At 51.2% G+C, this 21,502-nt stretch overlaps 2 protein-coding genes across 3 annotated transcripts in view; both read right to left on the bottom strand.

The window, feature by feature from the left end:
• Positions 1-7,295, bottom strand: part of RAB41 (RAB41, member RAS oncogene family) — a 13,765-nt gene extending 6,470 nt beyond the window's left edge. For both annotated transcript variants that reach the window (XM_009881670.1, XM_009881669.1), the window contains exons 1-3: positions 7,242-7,295; positions 5,456-5,509; positions 163-268 (exon numbers count right to left, since the gene is read on the bottom strand). In XM_009881670.1, the coding sequence (XP_009879972.1) occupies positions 163-268; positions 5,456-5,509; positions 7,242-7,271 (190 nt within the window). In that variant the 5' untranslated portion in view covers positions 7,272-7,295. The remainder of the gene's footprint in view (positions 1-162; positions 269-5,455; positions 5,510-7,241) is intronic.
• Positions 7,296-9,440: 2,145 nt separating this feature from the next.
• ARR3 (arrestin 3, retinal (X-arrestin)) lies at positions 9,441-16,179 on the bottom strand. The gene is made up of 16 exons (XM_009881668.1): positions 16,163-16,179; positions 15,611-15,641; positions 15,193-15,253; positions 14,766-14,810; positions 14,166-14,365; positions 13,996-14,055; positions 13,675-13,742; positions 13,224-13,359; positions 13,039-13,123; positions 12,856-12,928; positions 12,211-12,348; positions 11,611-11,694; positions 11,288-11,311; positions 11,152-11,208; positions 10,216-10,224; positions 9,441-9,540 (listed from the first exon to the last, which is right to left on the bottom strand). The coding sequence occupies exons 1-16, from the start codon at positions 16,177-16,179 to the stop codon at positions 9,441-9,443; spliced, it is 1,188 nt and encodes a 395-aa protein (XP_009879970.1).
• Between the last annotated feature and the right edge of the window lie 5,323 nt (positions 16,180-21,502).

The following is a 21,502-nucleotide window of genomic DNA, read 5'->3' as shown; positions in this document are numbered from 1 at the left end:
TATATATTACCCATAAATTGTTTTCCGCTCAGACAGAAAAACATGGTGGGAGAAAAAAACATTTCTAATGTTAATCGTCTTTTTGCGGAACTTTTGGTTTTAACATTTTAGTTCTGCTTACATGGAGTATTTCAAATAATGAGACATCAAAGCATCACTCACTTGTAATGTCATAGACTACCACAGCAATAGTGGAGTCACGGATGTAGCTGGGAATGAGACTGCGGAACCGCTCCTGGCCTGCTGTGTCCCAAAGCTGCAGCCGAACCTGCTGGTACCAGGCCAGGAAGAGCAGAGAGAAAGAGAGAGAGAGAGAGAGAGAGAGAGAGCAAGAGAGAAAAGAAAGGAGGAAACTGTCCTTTAGAGAAAAGGCCATTTCTAGAATTAACTGTATGCAGCTCAGTCTGAGACACTGACGCCGACCTTGTAATCTTGCCCCAATTTCCAAACACCATAGAAGTTGGCGTTTCTGACTTTGTAGATAATGTGCTTGCCTAGAGATTCTGGTACTCCCAAAGAGCTCTAGGTTATGGCTACTACCTGATTGCTGATAGCGGCAGCTAACAAGTAATACAGAGCTGGTCTTCCTGATTTACCCAGGATTATATATGGGGTCTCCACAGGGCTCCTAGCCTAAAGCATCTCAGATCAAAGCTTTTTGGGCACTTCCCACATGACAGACATGCAATTCCCTCAGCCTAGACACCCCATAGTGAAACAGCATCCATTCTCCAGCATCAAGCATCCAGAAGATGGCAACGTGGATTTTCATGCAAGATTAAGGCAATCAATAACATAAGTTCCAGCAGAAACAAAAGCAAATGCTACACACTGTAGGCTTCATGTGACACAAAGGGCATCGGGTTCTCCCTTGCCGATAAGCACAGGAGTCAGAAACAATCACAAATGGTATGAGAGGCACAGATTGATCTCCAGAACTATTCCCAAACACAAACTGACCTATTATATCTGTTAGCTCTAAAGTCTGGCACCTGCGTATTTGAAACAGTCAAATTGCCTATTTGAATGGTCAAAACATGCCCAACTACCACAGCAAGTGCTAAATAAATGCTTTTCACAATTGGGAGTGATAGCATTTCCTTCCAAATCATTACCTCACACGGCTAGCTGTACAACTAGCACTACGCTGCCAGAAAACAAGACTGGTGTTGGCATTCTCAACAGGCACGAGTTTCATAGGAGGGCAGGTACTGGTTCCCAGCTTAATTACGTGAATCGGTTAGATGTGCTCACAAAGCCACTTGTTCAGCAAGGAGGGAGAGCAGCTGTTTATGCACAGAACAGCAGTTAATAAGGCAGCCTGCAGGAGACTGGCTACAAGGGAGAAAGCAGTTTCAAAAGACCAGTAATTGGCTTGTTTAGGAGATAAGTAGAAGCTGGACAGAGCACATGTCTGCAGAATGTCTTGCTACAAGCAGATTCAAAACAACATTGTATCTACATCAGGGTATGTAGATCCCATGCCCTGGGGCTTAAAGAAGATTAGGTCTTACAGTTAAAGCAATTAGCTTATGCTTCATTTTGAAGGCAGCCTTGATTACAGTAGCAAAAGTCAGGACTCCTCACTACTCCAGAAAACTCAAGGTGACAAACTCCAAACACCTGGACAATACTGTACCCACGCTGGCAGATCAGACTGATAATGACGGCTTTGGGCTCTTGCCCTTCACAACAAGCTTCCGCATACTCCGCAAGACATTGCTGCTACACCAGGCTATTCACCCAGAAGTTTTACCAAGGTGGTGATTTACATGAGAATGTTCCTTCAATAACGCAAGAAAACTAAAAGTCTCTCAATCACTACGAACAGAACAAAGAACAGTAACAAGAAAAAAAATGAAATGATCTGAAAAGATCAGACCATTACCAAAGTATGATGAGATCTGCTACCACTTAATTATTTTGGACATGTCTGGAAGCTGTTAAGAACAGCCTAGACTGGAAAGATTTTTCCACCTGCCTGGATAAACAGCATCCTCTACCAACAACAGTGTGGAGAAAAGATGCCAACGTACGCAGCCTGCCACACTGCCTCACCTAGATGAGTTCCCAGTGTAAGTCATCATGTGCAGATCTCAGCGCTCCTCAAACAGATCACTTCAGTTTTACATTAGTTTGTACCATACCAGAAATCCTCCCAGAATCAAGTACTTAAGCTACAGGATTGGGAGAAAGGCCATGTTACTATTTGCCCTTGATATACAAGATCAATCATAACAGAAGTTTATTATTTGTTAAGCACTTCTGTTAACTGAAAAAAACCACCCTGGTCCATAAAGCCTCACTATAATTTAGTGACAGAATAAAGGTGGGCCAAAGGTTTTTCACCCGGGCTACATTCTCAGACTTTGTTCAAATGGTGTTGGCTCACTGGTATACATCCTGTCTAGATATTTATGCTGATCCTATAGCTTAACTGAAAAAGCCAGATCAGGTGGAATCAATAACAAGGACTTACTGTATTCCTGTCTTCATACCTTATACAAAAACATTCAAGCCAAAAGTTATAGAGAATTTCCCTCTAAGCTTGTTTATTCTTTAAAAATTATGGTAGTTACATCTCTTCTCTTTCAAAAGCTCTCTGGTTACTCATACAAATCACCACCTCTCTTCTTCAGTGAAATGGCAGTCTTAAAAGCTATGTAGCACCTTACTAGGATTCATTTAAATGGGTGGTTTACTGTTTTACCTACTCTGTCAGTACTCCACCCCTTTGGTATCTGAAGTTTTTAGTTGTATTATCTCTCCAGTTACCCACAGAGGAAAAAAAAACCCTCACTTTGAGGTTTAAAAAAAACCAAAATACCTCCAAACCAGGAAAAGTATAAACCTCTCCAAGGGCTACCAATCACCTTTCATACCAATCAGCAGACACACATGAATTCACAATCCCTATTCACCTACCCGCCAATCCTCTGCGTATCACTTCCATCATTTGAGCTTTGAGCAGACCAGGGTTAAATAATTGCTCAATGTCTGTATTATGGGATGGAGTTACCCCTGGTTGTGGGAGAAGACTCTCAGCTACTTCCCATCAGCCCATGAAACACCTACAGTCCTGGGGCCAACGGCCTACCTTAGCTTCTTTCAGATACCACCGCCACCACTTCCAATGCATAAAAGGTACATGTTAAAAGCAAGGTCCCTGCAGACACTCCAGCTCAATACCTACTTGTAATGTCAAAGACAATGACAGTCACAGCAGAGTCACGGATGTAGCTGGGAATGAGGCTGCGGAACCTCTCCTGGCCGGCTGTATCCCACAGCTGCAGCCTGATCTGGGAAATGGAAAAGTGTAGGGGAAGGGGGAAGGGGAAGAGCAGGAAAATGGAAAACAAAACCAAAACTCAAGTGAAATAAAAAGAAAAAAAATGCAAGGCAAAAATAATGCAACAAAAGGAAAGTTAAAATGGAACAGAAATGTGAAAAGAGCCAATGGCACTTCTAACTGCATTCTCGCAATAACCTCAGCCTAGCATGTCTGAGAAACCTCCCTCCCTCCTTAGACCCATTAATAACTCACACATATGATCATGATCTTCCATGTAATCATAAAATGAAGATATCCCTAAAAAAATACCTTCTCACACCACTTGCTAATGAGGGACTTACGCATACACACCTCAGTGCATCCTGCCATGTCAGGACTCTGGCTATAACAGCCACATAAGCAAACTGCAGCCTACGGCAAGCTAGATGCAGTCACTGCTAAACAGAAGGACTACATCACCCCACTACTGATGAATCCACTGGAAAGCCTGATGTCAAGTACTGAAACACAGTAGTGAGGTACAAGCCAGGACAGCAAACACCCTCTAGACTGGCTTATCTTCTGCTTAAATCCAACAAGTCTGGGAAGATATCAAGACTCAGAAAAGGAACTACTACTCAGTCTTTCAAGAAAGAGGTTGTAGCTGTAACATGGAACTGGCAGCCTGACAGTCAGGAATGAGGATGGGGCTCCTTGTGGCCCCCGTTCACTTAGTGCCACAGCTCCCAATGCACTGACAATGTCCTGGAAATGGCACGCTTACAGCTTCCTTCTGTGGGAGGCTACAGGAGATGGTTTTGAAGAACTCAACTCCACATATATTTGTCCCTTCTGCTGGCTAGTAGATGCTACCCAGGCCACATTTAGAGCTAAGTGATCTGGCACAGGTATAATTTCAAGATACATTATTTGACATAAGGACATATCAAATATGCCAAAGCATATGCCACAGTTAGAGGCTTAGCATTCTTCATTTCAAGCCCAACAGTCCAAGCTTATTGCAAAACACAGTATTAGCCACATCTGAGAAGTTATTTCAAAGTCTGAATTTTTCTAGCCTGTGTGCTTGTATTTCTCCCTTCTCTTACCTACAGTCAACACCTCTCTGTTATTTAAACAGGCTTTATGGGCTCTGTGGACCACTTATGTGATCAGTAAATCAAACAGTATATCCAACATTGGAAAGAAAATGGTATTTTCTGGATAGCAGGCTAGCGGGTGAATGACATCCTGACCTACACAACCACAAGAAATCAAGACTACACTGCTGAAAACGGCACACAGGCATTCCAACTTGCCTTCACAGGTGTCAAGCAGCATTCCCAAGATCTTTTTCTTCTGCTGCCACTACCATTGAAGAATGTTATTCAAGTTGTTTCTCCCAAAGAAAGATTAAGCGAGATCTTTTCTAATAGCAAATACTTAATTGGTAAGATGGCAGAGAAGCACTCAGGAAACTCACCACACACACTGGGCTGAGACTTCTTCAGAAGCAACAGACCCAAAGCAACACAAAGGACTTTCATTGCACCATTGGCCCCTTCCTCCCCCAACAGTTTCATACTTCTCAGCCAGTAGTAAAACTAGCAAAAAGGCAAGTACTAGAAAACCATGAACTAATGAAAAGACAAATACTGAAAGACAGGAAAGGAATGTGAGGGATCTCTTTATGCAAAAAGGAATCTCATGTAAGCTAAATCCAAAATTACTTCATTAACACTAAGCGAGAACTGTGTTACAAAAGGAGACTTTCTACAAGGAGGAACTATGCCACCACTGGTAATCTCTAATGATCTCAAGACTTGGAACTGCCTAGGGTCTGCTCAGACCCATTTATACTGACAATCCCAGGGGCAGAGCTGCAAATTCTGGGAGCAAACTACACCTAAGGGAGACAGCCCATAGCAGACAGCCTATTTCCTGGGATGTAGTCATTAGCTTGCCCAAATTTTGCAAAAAAGATTTTGACTTCATTCTAGAGTTATGAGATAATAACAAGTATGAGAAACAGGAGTGTGGGTCAGCGATTTGATTCAACAATGGCTGAAGGTTGCTGTGGGATTTCAGCAGCCATTGGAGGAACGGCCAGGCGAAACAGCACACACATCAACTGCTGCTCCCCTGACTGCAGTTGCCATGCTATCACACAGATGCCTCACTTACCGTGCGATCTTCAAGATACATTGTTTTTGACAGGAAATCAATTCCAATGGTCGCCTGAAAAGAAGAAAAACGTTAGTAACTGCAACTTGCCTTACAGCATCTGCAAATCAGATCTTTCTATACAAACTCTCAGAAATGTTCACAAACTTATAATTAAGCTGTTGAAGTCATTTGCCTTCAATATAGTTGATAAAAACATAGCAATCTGGATCTCTGCACCATCTTAATTTCACATCATTCTTCCAACACTTCTCAACTGCACAAGAACCTCAGAGCCTGGATTTTAGCCTCATACATTCATGCATCTTAACGCAGATCATATCTAAACTGGCATCTCTTTCTGCTCTACTGCAATTCAGTCTGGAAAGAACTATCTTCTTAAAATAACCAAAAGGTGGAGCAAATTACATATATAAATTGTGGGTAACTGCGCTGAAAGCTAAAAAGCAATGTTTATTCAGGGCTTTCCATTTCAGAACGTGCTTCCTTTCCAGTGACATTCAGAAGCTTCATCTCCCAGGCAGTTCTTTCTGTAAGTCTCCTTCCATTCACGTTTCCATTGTTATACAGCAATTCCAGTACAAAGACACTTAAAGTAATTTACCAAGTTAGATGCACTCCCAGGCACTTAAATCAAGCAGATGTCCTAGGCCATCATAACCCTGGGAAACAGGAGACAGGCTACTGATGTAACAGATTTGAGCGTTTTAGACAGATTACCTCCAGTCTTAAACACAGGCAGCTTAACATGTTCTGGAAGGTCTCCATCAGAATGTGAACCATTTAACATTAGAAGAGACAACAACAGTCAATTTCTGTAGTTAGCACTTGTTTCTGGGAGTCCTATTTTCTGCAGCCAGGACAGGGTTTATAACAACTACAATAAGCAGACAAATCTACAAGAGCACCTTACAAAAATCAGGAAAAGAAACACAGATAGCACAAGAAGATCCAGTTCCAGTGAATGACTTGTCCTCAAGAAAACAATCTTATCTTCCTTTTCCAGCTTAAAATTACCCCAACCTAAACCATTAACTCTTTCTGGCCTGAATTAAAAGGTAACACCCTTGTATCATCTTCCTTAAAGATATTTGGTATTCCCTTGAAATACCGCTAAGTGCTTTTGATGCAAATAACTCTTCATGAAACCTTCAGGCCTCTTACACATCTTCAGCTCTTCATCTGCAGCCTCTTTATCCCTACCCTGCTCTTTCCCTGCTAAGATCTCCCTGGCAATTTCTATCTATAGTCTTTCAGTTAAAAAAAAAAAAAAAGCAATAATTAAAAAAAATAGAGAGAGAATATACCATGGTGACTTTCTGCAGATTGATCTACGCACTCTGGACTCAGATGCTAGAGATCAAGAACCATCATAAGCATGTTTGTATCTTATTCTTTCCCTGTTTTCTGAGACTTCCATATCCATCGTCAGGCATCCTGACCATTGTCTTCTCTATTAGCCAACCCCATAAACCAACATTTGTCCCTGTTTTCCTCAAGGTTTCTCACACATCCAGACAGGATCTAAACCTTGTTTCTTTTTTGCACACTGTAATCCCTAACATCACACTAGATGCTTAGGCTCGATCGAGAAGTCTCGTCTCCATATCAAGGCACATGACAACCTTACATATGATATTGAAGTGACATCTCATGGTGAAACGTGCTTGCTCCTAACAGTTCTCACAGGCACACATTTTAATAGCAGGGAATTGTTTTACTGATATATATATATATATTAAAAAAAAAAAAGAAAAACAACAAAACCAACAGAACTACCACATACCTGGTAAGTATTGTCAAAACTGTCATACATAAACCTGGTGATCAGAGAGGTCTTTCCAACTACAAAAAAAAAAAAAAAAAGAGAAAAATTACTTTCAAGCAGCAGTGGAAAAAAAAATAACCACTGCTTTGGGTTATGCTGGTAGCGCTGATCTGAATGAACTTGCCGACCTAAGGATATTTCGCAGCAACACACTCCTGCAAAATAACCAGTTAAGAAATCCATTCACAAAATTATAGAAGTATGTTAAGCCAATCAATCTACATAGGTAAAAAATTCATCATAATGAAAACTTGGTCCTCAAATTAGGTACATTGTGATGCATGTGACAAAGAATTATTTGTTTGCTTTAAGCAAGTAATAAATCTGCTTTGTTACTCACATTTTGCTACTTATGTAATCACCAAGTCTTGGACTTCTAGACACAAACATCAAAACAAGACATGGTGCTGGCCTGGCCACTGTTCAGCTGCCTTTGGCTGGATAGAAAAGCCACACTCAAGACATGTTCTTTCTTCATAACAAGATTTTAGATACAGAGTAAACTTTGATGGCTTACTTAAAAACTTTAAATTTATGTCTCCAAATATTATCAAAAGACAAAGTGCAGAACTGACAAGAAATGAGACCCAAAGATAAGATCTCTGACTCTCTCTCAGGAAGCTGGAGGAAGCCAAGAAAAATTCAAAGGACACAGAATGAAGAGAAGAGGGAAAAGGAATAAACTGCATAGAAAGCTTTTGAAATTGTGAACACTGGAGAGGGTTAAAAACATGTTAGACAAATGTCTGTCAGCAGCAGTCAATCCCACCTCGGTAATGCAGCGGAATTAGACAACTTCTAGAAATTCCTCCAAGATCTACAGTTCTGGGACCCAGGAGGAGGTAAGCAGTAACAGGTCTAAAGAGAATAATACATCAAATACCACAATTTCAAGAAAAAGGTACCACTTATCCATATGTTATGAGGAAAGGGGTGTAAAAGGGAGGCAACTTCCAGGTAAAACACACAAAAAAAATGAAGACGTAAGGGAGGTAACGGCCACGCTATACACACAACACTGCTTTGCCATTCATTTTCTCTCTCCGGTACACACCACACACTCGGTGCTGACACAACCAGAGACACAACACACAGGGCGAAGCACCGCCCGCCCTGAGAGCCACCGCATTTCTCCCAGCCGCCAGCAAGGCCCAGCCGGCCCGGCCCAGCCCCGGCAGGCGTGTAGCCAGGCGGTGGAAACGGGGACCGGGCGCTCGCCAGGCCGGCGGAGGGATAAGGCCAAACCACAGCGGGACCGCCCCTCCCTCGGGCGGGAGCCCCGGCCGACTCGTTACCGCCTCTCCCCCGGGCAGAGAAAGGCCCTTAACGGCTCCTCACCGCCCGCCCGCAGCGTCAGGCCCGCGGCGGCTCCTCATCCCCCTCCCCCGCGGCGCCAGGCCCCTGAGGCCCCCCGCGGCCTGCTCCCCCCGCTCGCCGCCGCCGCCCCGCCCGCCGCGCGTCACTTCCGCTGGCGTCACCGACGCATCACTCCGCACCACCCCCGGGGCCGGAGGTTGCCATGGCGCCGGGCCGGCCTCTGGGGCCGCGGCCGGCGCTGGGGGCCTGCAGCGGGGGGCCCGGCCTGAAGCTGCGGGGCCCGGCCGGGAGCGGCCGCCGCCGACTTCTCCGGTGCCTCGCCCTCCCGCCGAGGCCCGCAACAGCCTGAGGCACCGACTGCCCGCTTCGAGCTCTCCCACGGCCCCAGGGAGGTCCCCGCGCCCCAGCACCACGACACGGAGCCTGCACCGGGCCACTGGGGCAGGGTTATTTATAAAGGTGTCACAGAGTATTGCATAACGCAGGCAAACAACAAACACGCTGGTGATGGCGCTCGGCCGGGCTGCCCTGCACCCTCCCTGTCCCCTCGCTGGCAGCCATGGGTGCAAGGAGGTGGGAGCACCGTCCTGCACGCAGTCAGGCTTTCCAATGTGGCGGTACCGGGAGGAGATGCAGTGGCTCCCACCACCGCAACCAGAGCTTGGAGTCGGTGCGAGGAGCCCAGGGGAGGAGGCTGTACCTAGGGGAACACATCGCACCGCACATAGAGGGCTGAGGTGTCTGCACCACATGTCCTGTGGTGGGGAACTTGCTACGGGTGTCTACGTCCCAAACTGGGGCGTGCAGGACCGGTGGCTGTCCGTGCAAGCAGGCAGCAGGTTAGCTTTCCTCTTTGTCAGCCTCCTCCTTCTCATCTTCATCGTCTTTTTCCCCCTTGAGTTTTTGGCGAGCGAATTCCTCAATGACAATGTCCTCCTCGCTGGAAGGGAGAGCAGAGTGTGGTGAGGCCATGGTCTGGCTGCCCGACATGCATCTCAGCGAAGAGGGCGAGATCCCTCCTAACACCCAAACCCTGCTCCTAGTAGGGGATGGTGCACAAATCCTGCTGGTGCTCGCCCTGGCACTGTCACCCCACACACTTCAGGGAACAGTGAGCCGTGGCCTAACCCGAGCACATAAATCCAGGACAGATCACTGACTCAGCTGCGAGCATATGTGACTGGAGGAGCTGGGTGAGAGCAACTGCAACTTTTGGTGTTGTTTAGGACAATATTTTGCATTGTTAAGGGAAAAAAAGGAAGGAAAAGAAATTAAAGTGGAGACAAAGAGATTAGTTACCTCCTTGCAAAAGGCAAGCAGCAGATGACATCAAGGGAGAGCCACAAAATGAAAAGTGGGGGAAGAAAATGGAAAAAAAGAGTCAGCAAAACCGATTCCAAAAGCCTGTGAATGTGAAATGACTTGGCAAAATCTACAGGGAGTGATGGTGGGGACAGGCCAAGACGTTTCCTCCTCTGGAAGTTTAAATATGCTCGCTGAGCTAGGAAACTGATAGGCTTTGGTGTGAAAGCTCTGCAGTTGCAGCCTGAGTTTCCAGGCTCCAAATCCCAGTGCTCGTGTCCCATTGCAGGGTGTAACCAGACACAGAAACAGCCTTTTGGGCCTTTGCAAGCCAGGGCCGGCTGCGGGGCTGGTTGGCGGCCGTGGCTGCCAGGCACAGCTGCCAGGAATGGGTTTGGCACGCTGCAGCTTCCCAGAGGGAAGCAACCCCAGCTGTGGCTTCAGCTGGAATAAGCTCATGTCATGGGAGGAGAAGAGGCCATGGGGGAGCATGCGGGGGCACGGGGCTGTGACCAGCACTGCTTCCAGCAGCTGAGGGACCGCAGCGTGCAGCGGATGGGGACCAAAGCCATAGGGGATGTTATGTCCAGTGGTGGCACTTGTGACTGTTTGCAGCAAGGGGGTTTGTAAAATAAGCCCTGGAAATTTGGAGAACATGTGCCACGCCCAGCATTTGAATCCTCCCAGCCCGTGACAGTGCTCCTGCTGCCTGTGCCACCACGGAGGGTGTCATGCTGTCTGCTGTGACATAGGTGCTCAGGACTTTGAGGCCTGGATGATTTAATCCAAGGACATAACCTCAATATGGAATGGGGCATCACATCCATCTGTGATGGATCTGTATAGTTTGTGTTAGAGGAAAGACTGGCTTGAGGTATAAGGAAACATCTCGTTACCTTGGCTTATCTGTTGTCCATTGATAAGCAAATCACAGGGAGGGAAGGATTGGAAGAGAGATACACATGCAGGTTAATACAGAAAGGACATTTCAACTAACATTTCTTCTTAATACTCAAGTGTTTTTCTAGAAAGAGAGACGTTGATATGGGTGGCAGCCAGGGTGCTGTGGCAAGGAGAGCTGCTCCCACGGCTGGTCCCAGACAAAGGGTGGCTGCCACACAGCTCTGCCCGTCCCACAGCCAGCCATGCTGGAGCAGAGGTGACTGCATCAGCATTGCTTTTACCAGTTCCCGTCTGAATGGGGACTGCCTCTTCCTACCCTGTGTTTCAGCAGCATCCCTGGCATTACTTACTGTCCGCAGGCTTTGGGTGCATCAGGATGACAGGCAGCTCGACACCAACGTCACTGGAAGGAAAAGCACTTCTTTCAATAAACCTGCCCAGCACCTCACCGTGCTCAGCCCTGCAGGCAGCTCCCCCCTTACCTGGAAGTGAGATCCCCCAGGATGCTGTGGCAGCAGGAGAGAGGGGACAGAAATCAGCCAAGGTAGAGAAGGGGAGGTGTTAGACTTTGCTTTATAATAAAGTAGAAGATGATATATAATAGGGGTGAAGGGCAGTGGTGGTGGGGCTGGAGGGATGGGAGTCAAGAGAGCAGCCCAGTGCCTGGCTGCCTCACGGCACGGGAGAGCAGGGCAGGAATGAGGGGGCCCATGGCATGAGTCCCTTTGACATTTGCCCGGTGGTACAAGATCCCACAGCACGGCCCAAGGGGACAGTCCATACCCCCGCGCCCACAGAGCCTCACCCTCCTCGAGACACCACCAGGTTGACCTTCACTTTGTAGGACACCAGGATGCCCAGCACCTCCTTGTCCATGCCGGGTCTCAGGCTAGGATAAAGTCAGAGCAGAGTGATGAGGCAGGCAGTGACACTCGCAGACCCTGTCTGCTCCCCCCACGGCAGCTCCTGGGGCTCTCTCTGTGCCCCATTTCATGTGGGGTGCACTGGGATTTAACAGGAGAGGACAACACAATGTGGCAGTAAAAGAGAGGGGAAGGCAGGTTACTTGGCTGAAGCCACAGAGCAGCTTCTGGAGGCCACTTGAGCTGCCTGAGTTGGAATTTACTGCCAAGACAAGACCCGATGCAGCTCTGCAGAGGGATACAGGGGCTTTGGATGATGGTTGTGAATGGGAGGCTACATCTCTCCTACAAGATGGAGAGGTGGGCCTGTGGCTATGTGACAAAATGCCTACATTTTCCAGCTGGATGGGGTGGGCTCAAGCACAGGAGGTGTTAGGGACCCTTGGTGGGAGCCCATCCTGAACAGTGGGAAGCTGTCGGAATGGGGTGAAGGCATGGGTCCAGCTGTGGCAGGGAGCAGTGGGAGCCCGCCCAGCTCTTACATGGTGGTGGAAGCCAGGTTGGTGTCCTCGTGCTTGAGCTTGCCATCGAGAGCGAGGCCTCGCTTCTCACGGTTGGCTGAGAGCGTGGGGGTGACGGAGTATGTTTTGGAGAAAGTGGAGTTGGCCGCCACGTTCTCGCTGGAGGGCGTGAGAGAGGAGAGTTCAGAGCCAGCACCAGTCTGGTGGGTGCTCAGCATTGCACCAGGCACCTGGGCAGAGCCAGACCCCCATGCCCTGCCCGCCTTGTGCAGCTGTCTGGTTCTGTTTCCTCCTTTTGTTCCCTTATACAACCACTTCTTTTTTCTACCCTCCGCCTTTGCTGCAGCCCTCCTCTTTCTCAGGGGCACAGAGGCTGCGGCTGGCCTCAGAGATGCAAAGCGAGGAGAGGAAGCAGCCGGGGGCAGCTGTGCACCTTCCCCCAGGGACATCCCCAGTCGACACCAGCTTGTGCTGGGGGGGCACATTGTCCACAGCCTTCCCTCTCCTCTGCTTCCTCTCTATCTGCTCTTCTAACCCTGATGTTTTTACTGCCTGGTGTAAAACTGTCTTCCCCACCCCCTCTCCCCATCACTCTCCCCTCCTCCTCCTCTGTCTTCCTCCCTCTGGCCGAGATGCCGCGCCACCCCCAACCCCTTTTTTACTCACTTTATCTCCTCGGTGCACACAGTCTTTGTGTATTTATCCAGTGAATAGAGGACCACATCTGTGATCTGATCAACTGAGGAGAGACAAGAGGGTGCAGCGTTGGTGATGTGGCAGAGCCACAGGCATGCAGTCCCCATGTCTGATGGGGAGGCACCGTGATGTGCCCCTCCTGCCCACTCTCACCAGAAATCTTAATTTTTTTCACAATCTTGTTGGTGGTGTTGTTGATGTTGACGGTCACATTGATGGGGTCTCCATGGTAGTAGATCTGCGGTGGGAAGAGGCTCAGTTAAACAACTGGGCATCCCAGTCCCCATCTCTGGGGACACAAGTGGTGGCACGAGCCAGGGGACAGCCTCTGTACTGACCTCCTTATCCAGGGAGGCTTCGAGGTGCAGGGGCTTGTCAGACATCATGAACTGACGGGTGGTCTCCGACTTCGGGGCTGGTCCTGTCTTCAGGGGTGCAAACTGAATCTTGCGGATGATGAGGCGCACTGAGTTCCTGGGGGATGAGAACCGGTCACCCCCAGTCCCCCCAGCAGGGATGTGTTGACACAGCTTTCAAGGGGGACACGTCGGCTGTTCTTTGGGGACGTCACAGTGTCTCTAGCCAAAGGATGCAAGCTGCAGCCTGGTCTTAGGATGTGGTGGGTGCTGACATGGGAACCACTGACCATCCTTTGGGCAAAGTACCTGATCCAAGTAGGGCACAGGCTGACAGCAGGTCCTCGGCCCGACCCCTAAGCTGGCCACCCGAAAACCATCCAGTAGTTTAATTTTAGGGCCATGGGGCAGGAAAGGGATCTGCTACAAATACCTTTTGTGAATTTTCTCCTCCAGATTTTCAGCACAAAATCCTTTGACCTCGAAGTCCACGCCACAGGCCTGGGGGGATATATATGGTCACTAAGCAGGAGAGGCTCAGAGCTGCCTGAGGTTTAGGTTCATTCCCCTCCTTCCTCCACTGTGTCCCCGGAGATCCTGGTCCGGATCCTCCAGCCCTCCTTCCTCCCCAACCCTCACCCCATGGGCCACATCCCCACAAAAAAGAAGCAGCTCTCGTTTTTGGCATCCTACAACTTAACCCCCTGCCAGGGAGAACAGGTCCAGGGGACACAGGTTGGGGACAGCAGCTCACCTTTCCCACATCGTCTGGTCCCGGCTGGAGGGTGACTGAGCAGGGCAGGTTGGTGGCAATCTGGACAGAACAAGGAAAGTGAGAAAAAAGTAAATAAAGAGCATGCCCAGAGGTGAGCCCTGGAGCGTACCATGGAGGTGTGCCATCGGGAAGGCCTGAGCAGCCCCTACCTCAAAGGTGAAGGGGTAGGCATTCTCCCCAAGCTTCTTCATCAGCTTATCCTGCAAAGGAGTGAGGGTTTTCGGTGCCTGGTCTGGCACTGGCGGGAAGATCTGGGTGGTCAGGACATAGAGGTCCTTCCTGAAGGTCAACCCAATAACGTCGAGGTCATCTCGGCCGTAGCGAAATGCACAAGTCAGCGTCACATACACTGAAGCCAAATGGAAACAGAGAGGAGTGGGGTTAAGGGAAGGGTGAGAGAAAGGGCCGGAAAAGGGGTTGAGAAAAGAGGAAAGAAAGAAAAACTACTTTAATAACTCTTTTGGCAAAAAATGACACTGTTATCAGGACCCAGACCTCAAACACCAAGTTAGCAAGTTTCATCACATCTTTCTGCAAGCATGGGTAGCTTCAGAGCCAGCGCCACAGGCAGAAAAGGCAAGAAGAAAGAGGGAGCTTTCCTTGCCAGGTCAGCCGCTGTTGCCCTGATGTACAATGAGCTGTAGATGACCCGTTGCAGATTTAACTTAACTACAGTCCCAGGTTGCTTGTGAGCTTTGAACTGGGTTCCATCCCCTCCCCTTATAACATGGGGTTTTGTGACTGAATACCTTTTCTGTCCTTTAGGTACTCTGGGTCGATCAGGCAGATGCCATCTGCAAACAAGCAGAGAAGACGGACCAGTGAGCTCAGCCACCTGGGAAGATTGTTGCAAAAACACAGCGCTTTTTACAGTCAAATAATCTGCGCATCAGCTGGGAAGGTGGCTGAGGGGAGCTGCCGGTCAGGGGGAGGGCGATGCCTCCTGCAGCATCAACACCAGCAGCGTGACCAGGTTGTTTGGCAAGTGGACTTTGTCCCTTTCCCCACCATTTTTCTGTAAGGGTATTTGCAGGAAAACGGGACCTCCAGAGCTGCCCTTGCTCCTCCTGCTCTGGCAGGAAGCAGAGGTGAGCAGCCACAAGCACAGGGACTGGTTCTCCCCGGACTGCTTGCTGCCTGTGCTTCCCCCTCCATAGCAGGCACAGCCCCACTCACCTACAGAGTCCACCGACTCCACGTGATCCACAAAGTCTCTCTTTCCCAGGTAGATCGATAGCTGGAGGCAGCGCATGGTCAAAGGCAAGGGGGCAACAGGTTAGTCTTTACCATTGAATTGGCCAAAATTTTTAAGCCCTGGGTTGTGTTGTGGGGCTCGTTAACCCTGCTGTTAGCACGTTGGACTATACATCACATTTAAGGGTCCATATAGAATTTCTTTTTTTAAATTTCTGTTTTGAAAAGTGAGCCCTGCGGTGGCATCATGGCAGGAATAGCAGGAATCAATCATATTCCGAAGAGAAAGGAAACCCAGCCTGCATCCTGTCCTGTGGGCAGAGCCACCCCAGAGGAGCCCCAGGAGAGCCTGCACCTTGGGCTGACCCACACAGTCCTGTCTCTGTGTGCATGGACTTACCTTGCCATTGGGGCTGGTCTTCTTGAACACCCTGTGGAGGAAACACAGACAGACAGGTTGGGAGTGCCCTGGATGAGGCTGGATGCAGCACTGCCCATTCCTGGGGTAGGGAGGGATGGGGCAGCCATTCGTCTCCTTGGGGTGAGGAGGGAGAGGGCTTTCCTGCAAGCATGGTACATCTCCAAGAGCTACTCCAGAGCGTGCACAGGCTGTCCTGGCCTTGGGGAATTCAGTGTCCTGCAAATTCAGAGCCAAACCTGCCCTGGGGAATGTCATGCTCCTGAGCTCAGTGTGTGACCATGGAGGAGGGGTTGCATTAACTGTCTGTGTCTTAAGGGCAAGTGAGAAGGCACCAACATGCAGAAGAAAAGAGATGCTTTGTTGGCTCCATGATGGCTTGCGGCATCTCTCTACAGTGAGCTCAGGTACCAGCCTGTGGGGGCAGCAGGTTGGGGGAGCTGGGGGGCTCACTTTCTCCCTCTGCTCCTGCCCTGCAGTGCCCTCCTCCCTTCCAATTAAAAAAAAAAAAAAAAAGGAATAAAAGACACTTACTTTGCTCCTTCTGCCATTTTAAGTCAGCGGCCACAGAGGTGGGGATCTGTGGGGAGAGATGGAGGGGAAATGCTGGGTGAGGCGGTGGGAAAGGGGCAGCCACCGGGACAAAATCGTTCACCTCCCGACAAACTGCAGAGCGCTCGGGCTAAGGCACTGCTGGGCCTTTCGCCTTTGCAGAGCTCGGATGCTCTGGGTTCAGCTGGAGCTGCCCAGCTTCAGGGCACACAGAAGGCACACAGTAACAGCTGGAGAGCCGGCAGGGCAGCTGTGCCGAGCAAGCCCCTTGTCCCCAGCCGAAAACATGGTGAAGAGGAGGTGGAAGAGAAAAAGGGAGAGCGATGCCCCAAGCAGGCAGGCTTCAGAAAATAGGAAGCACGGGGGTGACTCCCAAGGGAGTGAGTTCAAGGCCAGGAAAGACAAGAAAATGAACAGAAGGGCTTATGGAGTTTCAGTTTTATGAATTTTTCTTGTCTGCAGGAAATTGGCTGTCATGGCTCAATGGCAGGAACAGGCTTGTTCCATCCGTCACTCACAGGAGAGCAAGGAAACCACAGGCAGAAAGTTTGAGGGCAGCTTAACCGCCCCGTGAGCAGGGGGGTCTTGGGGCACATGGCCCCGACCCACGGCCCCTCCGTCCCCATTCCTGGCTGGCAGCGCCAGAGCCAGCTCTGGGAGGGCAGTGCTGGCAGCCCTGCCCAGCCCTGCCTGACTGTGCTGCCTGCGTTTTGCTTGCTCAAGCCTGGCATCCAGAATTAAACCGTAAATATTGCACTGATCACCAGCTGATTCGCTGGGAGATTAGATAGGATGAGCTCAGCTTCTTAAAGTTAGGCAGCTCTGACATTAGCAGAGCTTAAGCCCAGGCAGGGTTTTAAGCCCCTGGGGCACGTGGGCAGAGTTGCCTCTTTATGCAACCAAAGGGATGCTGGGGAAAAAGAAGAAATTGATATGAGGGGAGGAGATGATCATTTTCCACATGGGAAAACAAGGGATTAGTCCCAAATACAGGATCTTTGATGCCCTCAGGTGCTGCGGGATGTGAAGCTTGGGCATCCTCACCTGCAGGGTTTCTTGGGCAGCAGCAAGAGAAGGTGAAAAGGGAGCAGGAGCAGAATGGTGCCGTGGGGTCATCCCTCTCCAGAGCCCGGGAATTGGGGGTGAGGTGATGAAAAGTGGAGGAGAGAAGAGCTGAGTTCCTCCTCTGCATCTCCCAAGACCCAGAGAGAGGACTCAGAACCCTCCTGGCTTGGCTAAGCTCTTCCACTCTGCTACCTCACCCCTCCACCCATGCCCTCTGGCTCAGCCACGCTGAAATCCTTTTGGCCACATTTTTCACCTTTCAGCCCCAAACCACCCTCCTTCCAGCCACAGTACGGCACCAACGTCCTTGCCCCTGAGTGTTTTACAAAACAGCTCCAAAGCACTGGCAGGGCCCAGACAGCAGAGAAGGCAACACTCACCTGGGGAGTAGACGGGCAGACAGATGCTCTCCTCTTCCTCTCCCAGCACGTCCCACTGCCACCCAGTCACTATGGGCTGCTCCCAGTCCTGCAGCTTCTTATACCCCCCCGGCAGTCCCTCCCCTGGCATCTGATCTCACCCGCTCAGCTTTGGCTGGAGATGTGGGGTGTGTGTGCGCGTACCATGGGAGAGGTGCTTTCGTGAAGAATCCTATTAGTTTATTAACTAGGGAGACGCTTCATGAGTAAGAGTGGGCTATAAATACGGCTGCTGCTGGAGCCCTGAGAAAGCAGCTTACGGAGATCAGCAAAGAGGGCTTAGGAGCAAAGTGATGGTAATTGAGGTGGAAGTTCTGCTCCTGGTGGGCAGGGGTGAAGGCAGGGGCATGGGCAGATTCCCACGGGGGCTCTCTATAACTGCTCTTATGGCAAGTGGAGCTGGGCCAGCCCTGGCCATGAGGGTGGAGGGAGATGGCAGAGGGAAGGGAGGGACTCGCGGGGTTTTATCCCTCCCTTACGCACTTTGCTGGATGGCTAACAGATGGACGGGAAGTGCAGGCAGCTTCTTGCATAGCCAACGTGCCTGTCTGGCTGGTCACCTAGAGGTGACCTGCTGTGGTCCAGGGCACACGGGACACCCTTGCCACAGGGACACTGATGTACAAGATGATGGGGCAAAGGCACACACAAGGCTCAGGGTTGCAATGGCAACTCCCACACCAGGCTTTGCTCCCCCTGCAGCAGCAGCAAAGGGCCAGCCACCCCTCAGTGGTGGGACATGGACCTGCCACCATGCCCTGGCACCACTGGGTGATCTGCTCAGCCCCACGTCGTTTCATAACACCGCGGGCTGGCCTCGCCTGACCCGATTAGCACATCATTAATTCAAGGTTTGCTGCTGCAAATAGAAAACTGTTGAAAGCGCAGAGTGGATTTGCCTTACAGCAGCCAGGAGAGAAGCGCTCCCCACTACCGTCCTTCCTCAGCTGCAGCGGGTGCGCAGGATCCCCCTCCCGCAGGGGTGGCTGCAGGATGCTCGTGTGGATGCTGCCCCCGGGTCGGCCCTAGGGACAGGGCACAGATCGCAAGGATAGCCCAGGGCAGCCTGCAAACTGTTCCAGCAAGGTCCCACTCCTCTTCCTCACCTCTAACACCCCTCAATCCCTTGCCTGCTTGGCCAGACCCTTTGCTTTGAGCATGCACTTGGTTCTGAGCACCAAGGTCAGGATGTCCCTGGTCACCACTGTACCTCCATCCCAGCGCTGCCAGCAGCCTCCTCCCAGCACTCTGGATTAGCTCAACGACCTTTATCACATGGGTGCCAACCCCTCTCAAACACAGCCCACCTGTGCCTTTGCCCTGTGGGCCACCGGGAGCCACTGGGAGCCACCACAAGCCACCACAGCACACCAGCTGCGCCAGCCCCACTGCTCAGGGCTTTAGCTGTCAGCACACGTTGTCTGGGGACGGGACTTGTGATTTCTTTAATTGCACACAGGAGAGCTGCTTAGTTTGCAGATTAGTGGGTGCTATTTCTGCCAAGGTCAGGGGGACACGTGAACTGTGACCTTCCTGCTGGTGGAGGGAAGAGGAGGAGGAGGAGGCAGCCCTACCTGCATGCCTGCTGCCCAGCTAGGGGGGGACGGTGGGGCGGCCGCCCCCAGCACCTAATCTGTAGCTCTGTTTGCAGCTATTCATTAGGCTTTTAATAAGGCCCCTTAGACCAGTGCTGTCCCACAAGGGCATGGCTGTAGGGTCTGCAGAGCATGGCGAGGATGGAGAGCAGATTTCATTATGGGTGGCTTCAGCTCAGTTTAATCCTGACTGCATGGATTCAGCCAAGGAGACTTTGCCCAGGTGCAGGAGCAGATATTTGCCCCCCCCAAAGAGTGGTGAGACGGACAGACCACATCCCTTCCCGCGCTCGCACCATGCTCCGAACCAAGCACCGGGGAAGGAAGCTGGGGGATGCAGCGTGGTGTTAAAAATAACAGGGAAATGAGAGAGGGCTTCTTCCTTTTTCCTGTTTAATAAATGGCCAAAGGCTCCTCTCATCTGCCTCATCCCACATGTCCCTCCAGGTCCACTCGCTGTGTGAAGCACAGCTCAACCAGCCACTTCCAGCGGGGCAGGACATTGGTGGCCATGGAGCTGGTGAAGTGCATGGGGGTCCGCCTTCATCCCTGGCTCCCGATGGACAGTGCCTTGCAGTGTCCTGCCTCCCTGAGGAACAGCCACAGGGCTTCCCGCGTCCTTCTGCTTCAGTGATCTCGCTTGCAGGGTCTGCCCTCCAAAGGGAGCCCGTGTGGAGCTGGAGCCACCCAGCAAGGTGCCACCGGTGAACCCACATTGCCTTCCAAAAGACAGCTGTCCCCGGGTGCTGGCAGCGCTCCCCGCATGCCAGTGCCAGTGCATCTGGCAACCCCACGGCACAGCCTCTGGCACTGTGCACCGCAGCAGCCTTATGTAAAAGCCGGCAGCCAACGCTGCTTGATTTCTCAAAGCCCCTCAGAGCTCCAGGTCTTCCTCTTCTGATCTGGATTAATCGGCGTAGACGGCGTTAATCCGAAGCCAGGCGCCTCCACAACTGCAAGGAATTATTGCCCCCATGTTAAGTAACAGGAGGGAGCAGCGCTGGTGGGAGCAGGTCTCTGGCAGGATGGGGGTCTCCAGCAGGATGGGGGTCTCCAGCCACAGTCCCTGCGCAGACCCACCATCACTGTGCATCCCCATGTTGAGCACTGGTGAGAGATGCAACAGCTGCTGTGCAGCCTGGAGCCGCCAGCCCAAATCAAGCAGGCTGCCCAACTTCTCAGTGGCCTCAGCCACAAGTTCCCCTTGAGGCCGGGAACCCAGGAGGAAGCCTGAGCAGGGGCTTTTGGCATGTCCACGCTGGCAGGCTTGGGCAGACAGTGGTGGGGTTGGTCCCTTTGTGTTGGGCTTATGGCTGCAAGGGTCGGCTCATGATACCAAGGGTGGCAGACAGATGGGACCATGGCTTGGCATGGCACTTCATCCTCCTCCTCTTCCTCTGGCAGGAAGCCCCTCTCCTCTCTCCCTCCAGAGCATCCCTGGTGCTCCCAGGTACTCTGGTAGCAGATGGTGGCTGCTGCTCATCTGTAATTAATTGGTGTTAATCGCCCTAGCGCGGCTCAAGCCAGCCACTTGCCCAGGCGACTGCCAGCACGTGCATGGCCTGCTCACTGCTTGCCACGAGGAGCAAAACCTCTGGGTCTGCACTTGGGAGCTGTGGGAACCCTGGTGCTGTGTGCAGCCTCATCCTGCTGGGAAAAGCCTCCTGCCTTCCTGACCCTTTCCCGAGAGCCCCTGAACCCTGCTTCCCTTCTGCTTGGAGGCATGGCACCCACAGATGGGGTGACAAGAATTGCATCGTGGGTGCTCAGCTCGCTTGGCTGCCTGATGCCCGCTGCATCTCTGTCTCCGTGTGGCTGACAGCGAACAGCAGAGCTCAGCCCCGGCGCAGGCAGCAAGGTCCCCAGGAGTGGGCAGCTCAGTCACTGCCCACACACTGCCCATGTGCCCACCACCCCAAACACATTTCAGGGGCTTGCTGCTGTGCCACACCGCTGGCAGTCCCCTCTCCCGGGGTCTTGTCTGAGGGATGGGGCTCTCCCCCTTCCATTGCCCCTCACCCCCGAGGAAGATGGGCAGCGGGGAGCGGGGTGGAGGCAGAGCCCTGGCTGCAGGACTGCTGCTGCCCGCACCCTGCCATGCTCAGCCCCGCATGGCCGCAGGCTTCCCCCTGTAGCAGGGCTGGAGCAGGAGGAGGAGCGAGGAGGCTGGTCCTGGCGTGGGGCGAGCAGAGCGCAGAGAAGGAGGAAGAGCGCGGCGGGCGGCGCGGGGGCGGGCGGGCGGC

The sequence above is a fragment of the Charadrius vociferus genome, unplaced genomic scaffold (genome assembly GCF_000708025.1).
Source record: "Charadrius vociferus isolate BGI_N301 unplaced genomic scaffold, ASM70802v2 scaffold472, whole genome shotgun sequence".
NCBI classification, from domain to species: Eukaryota; Metazoa; Chordata; class Aves; order Charadriiformes; family Charadriidae; genus Charadrius; species Charadrius vociferus.
The sequence above is the reverse complement of the archived record's forward strand: the minus strand, read 5'-3'. Positions and strand labels throughout refer to the sequence as shown.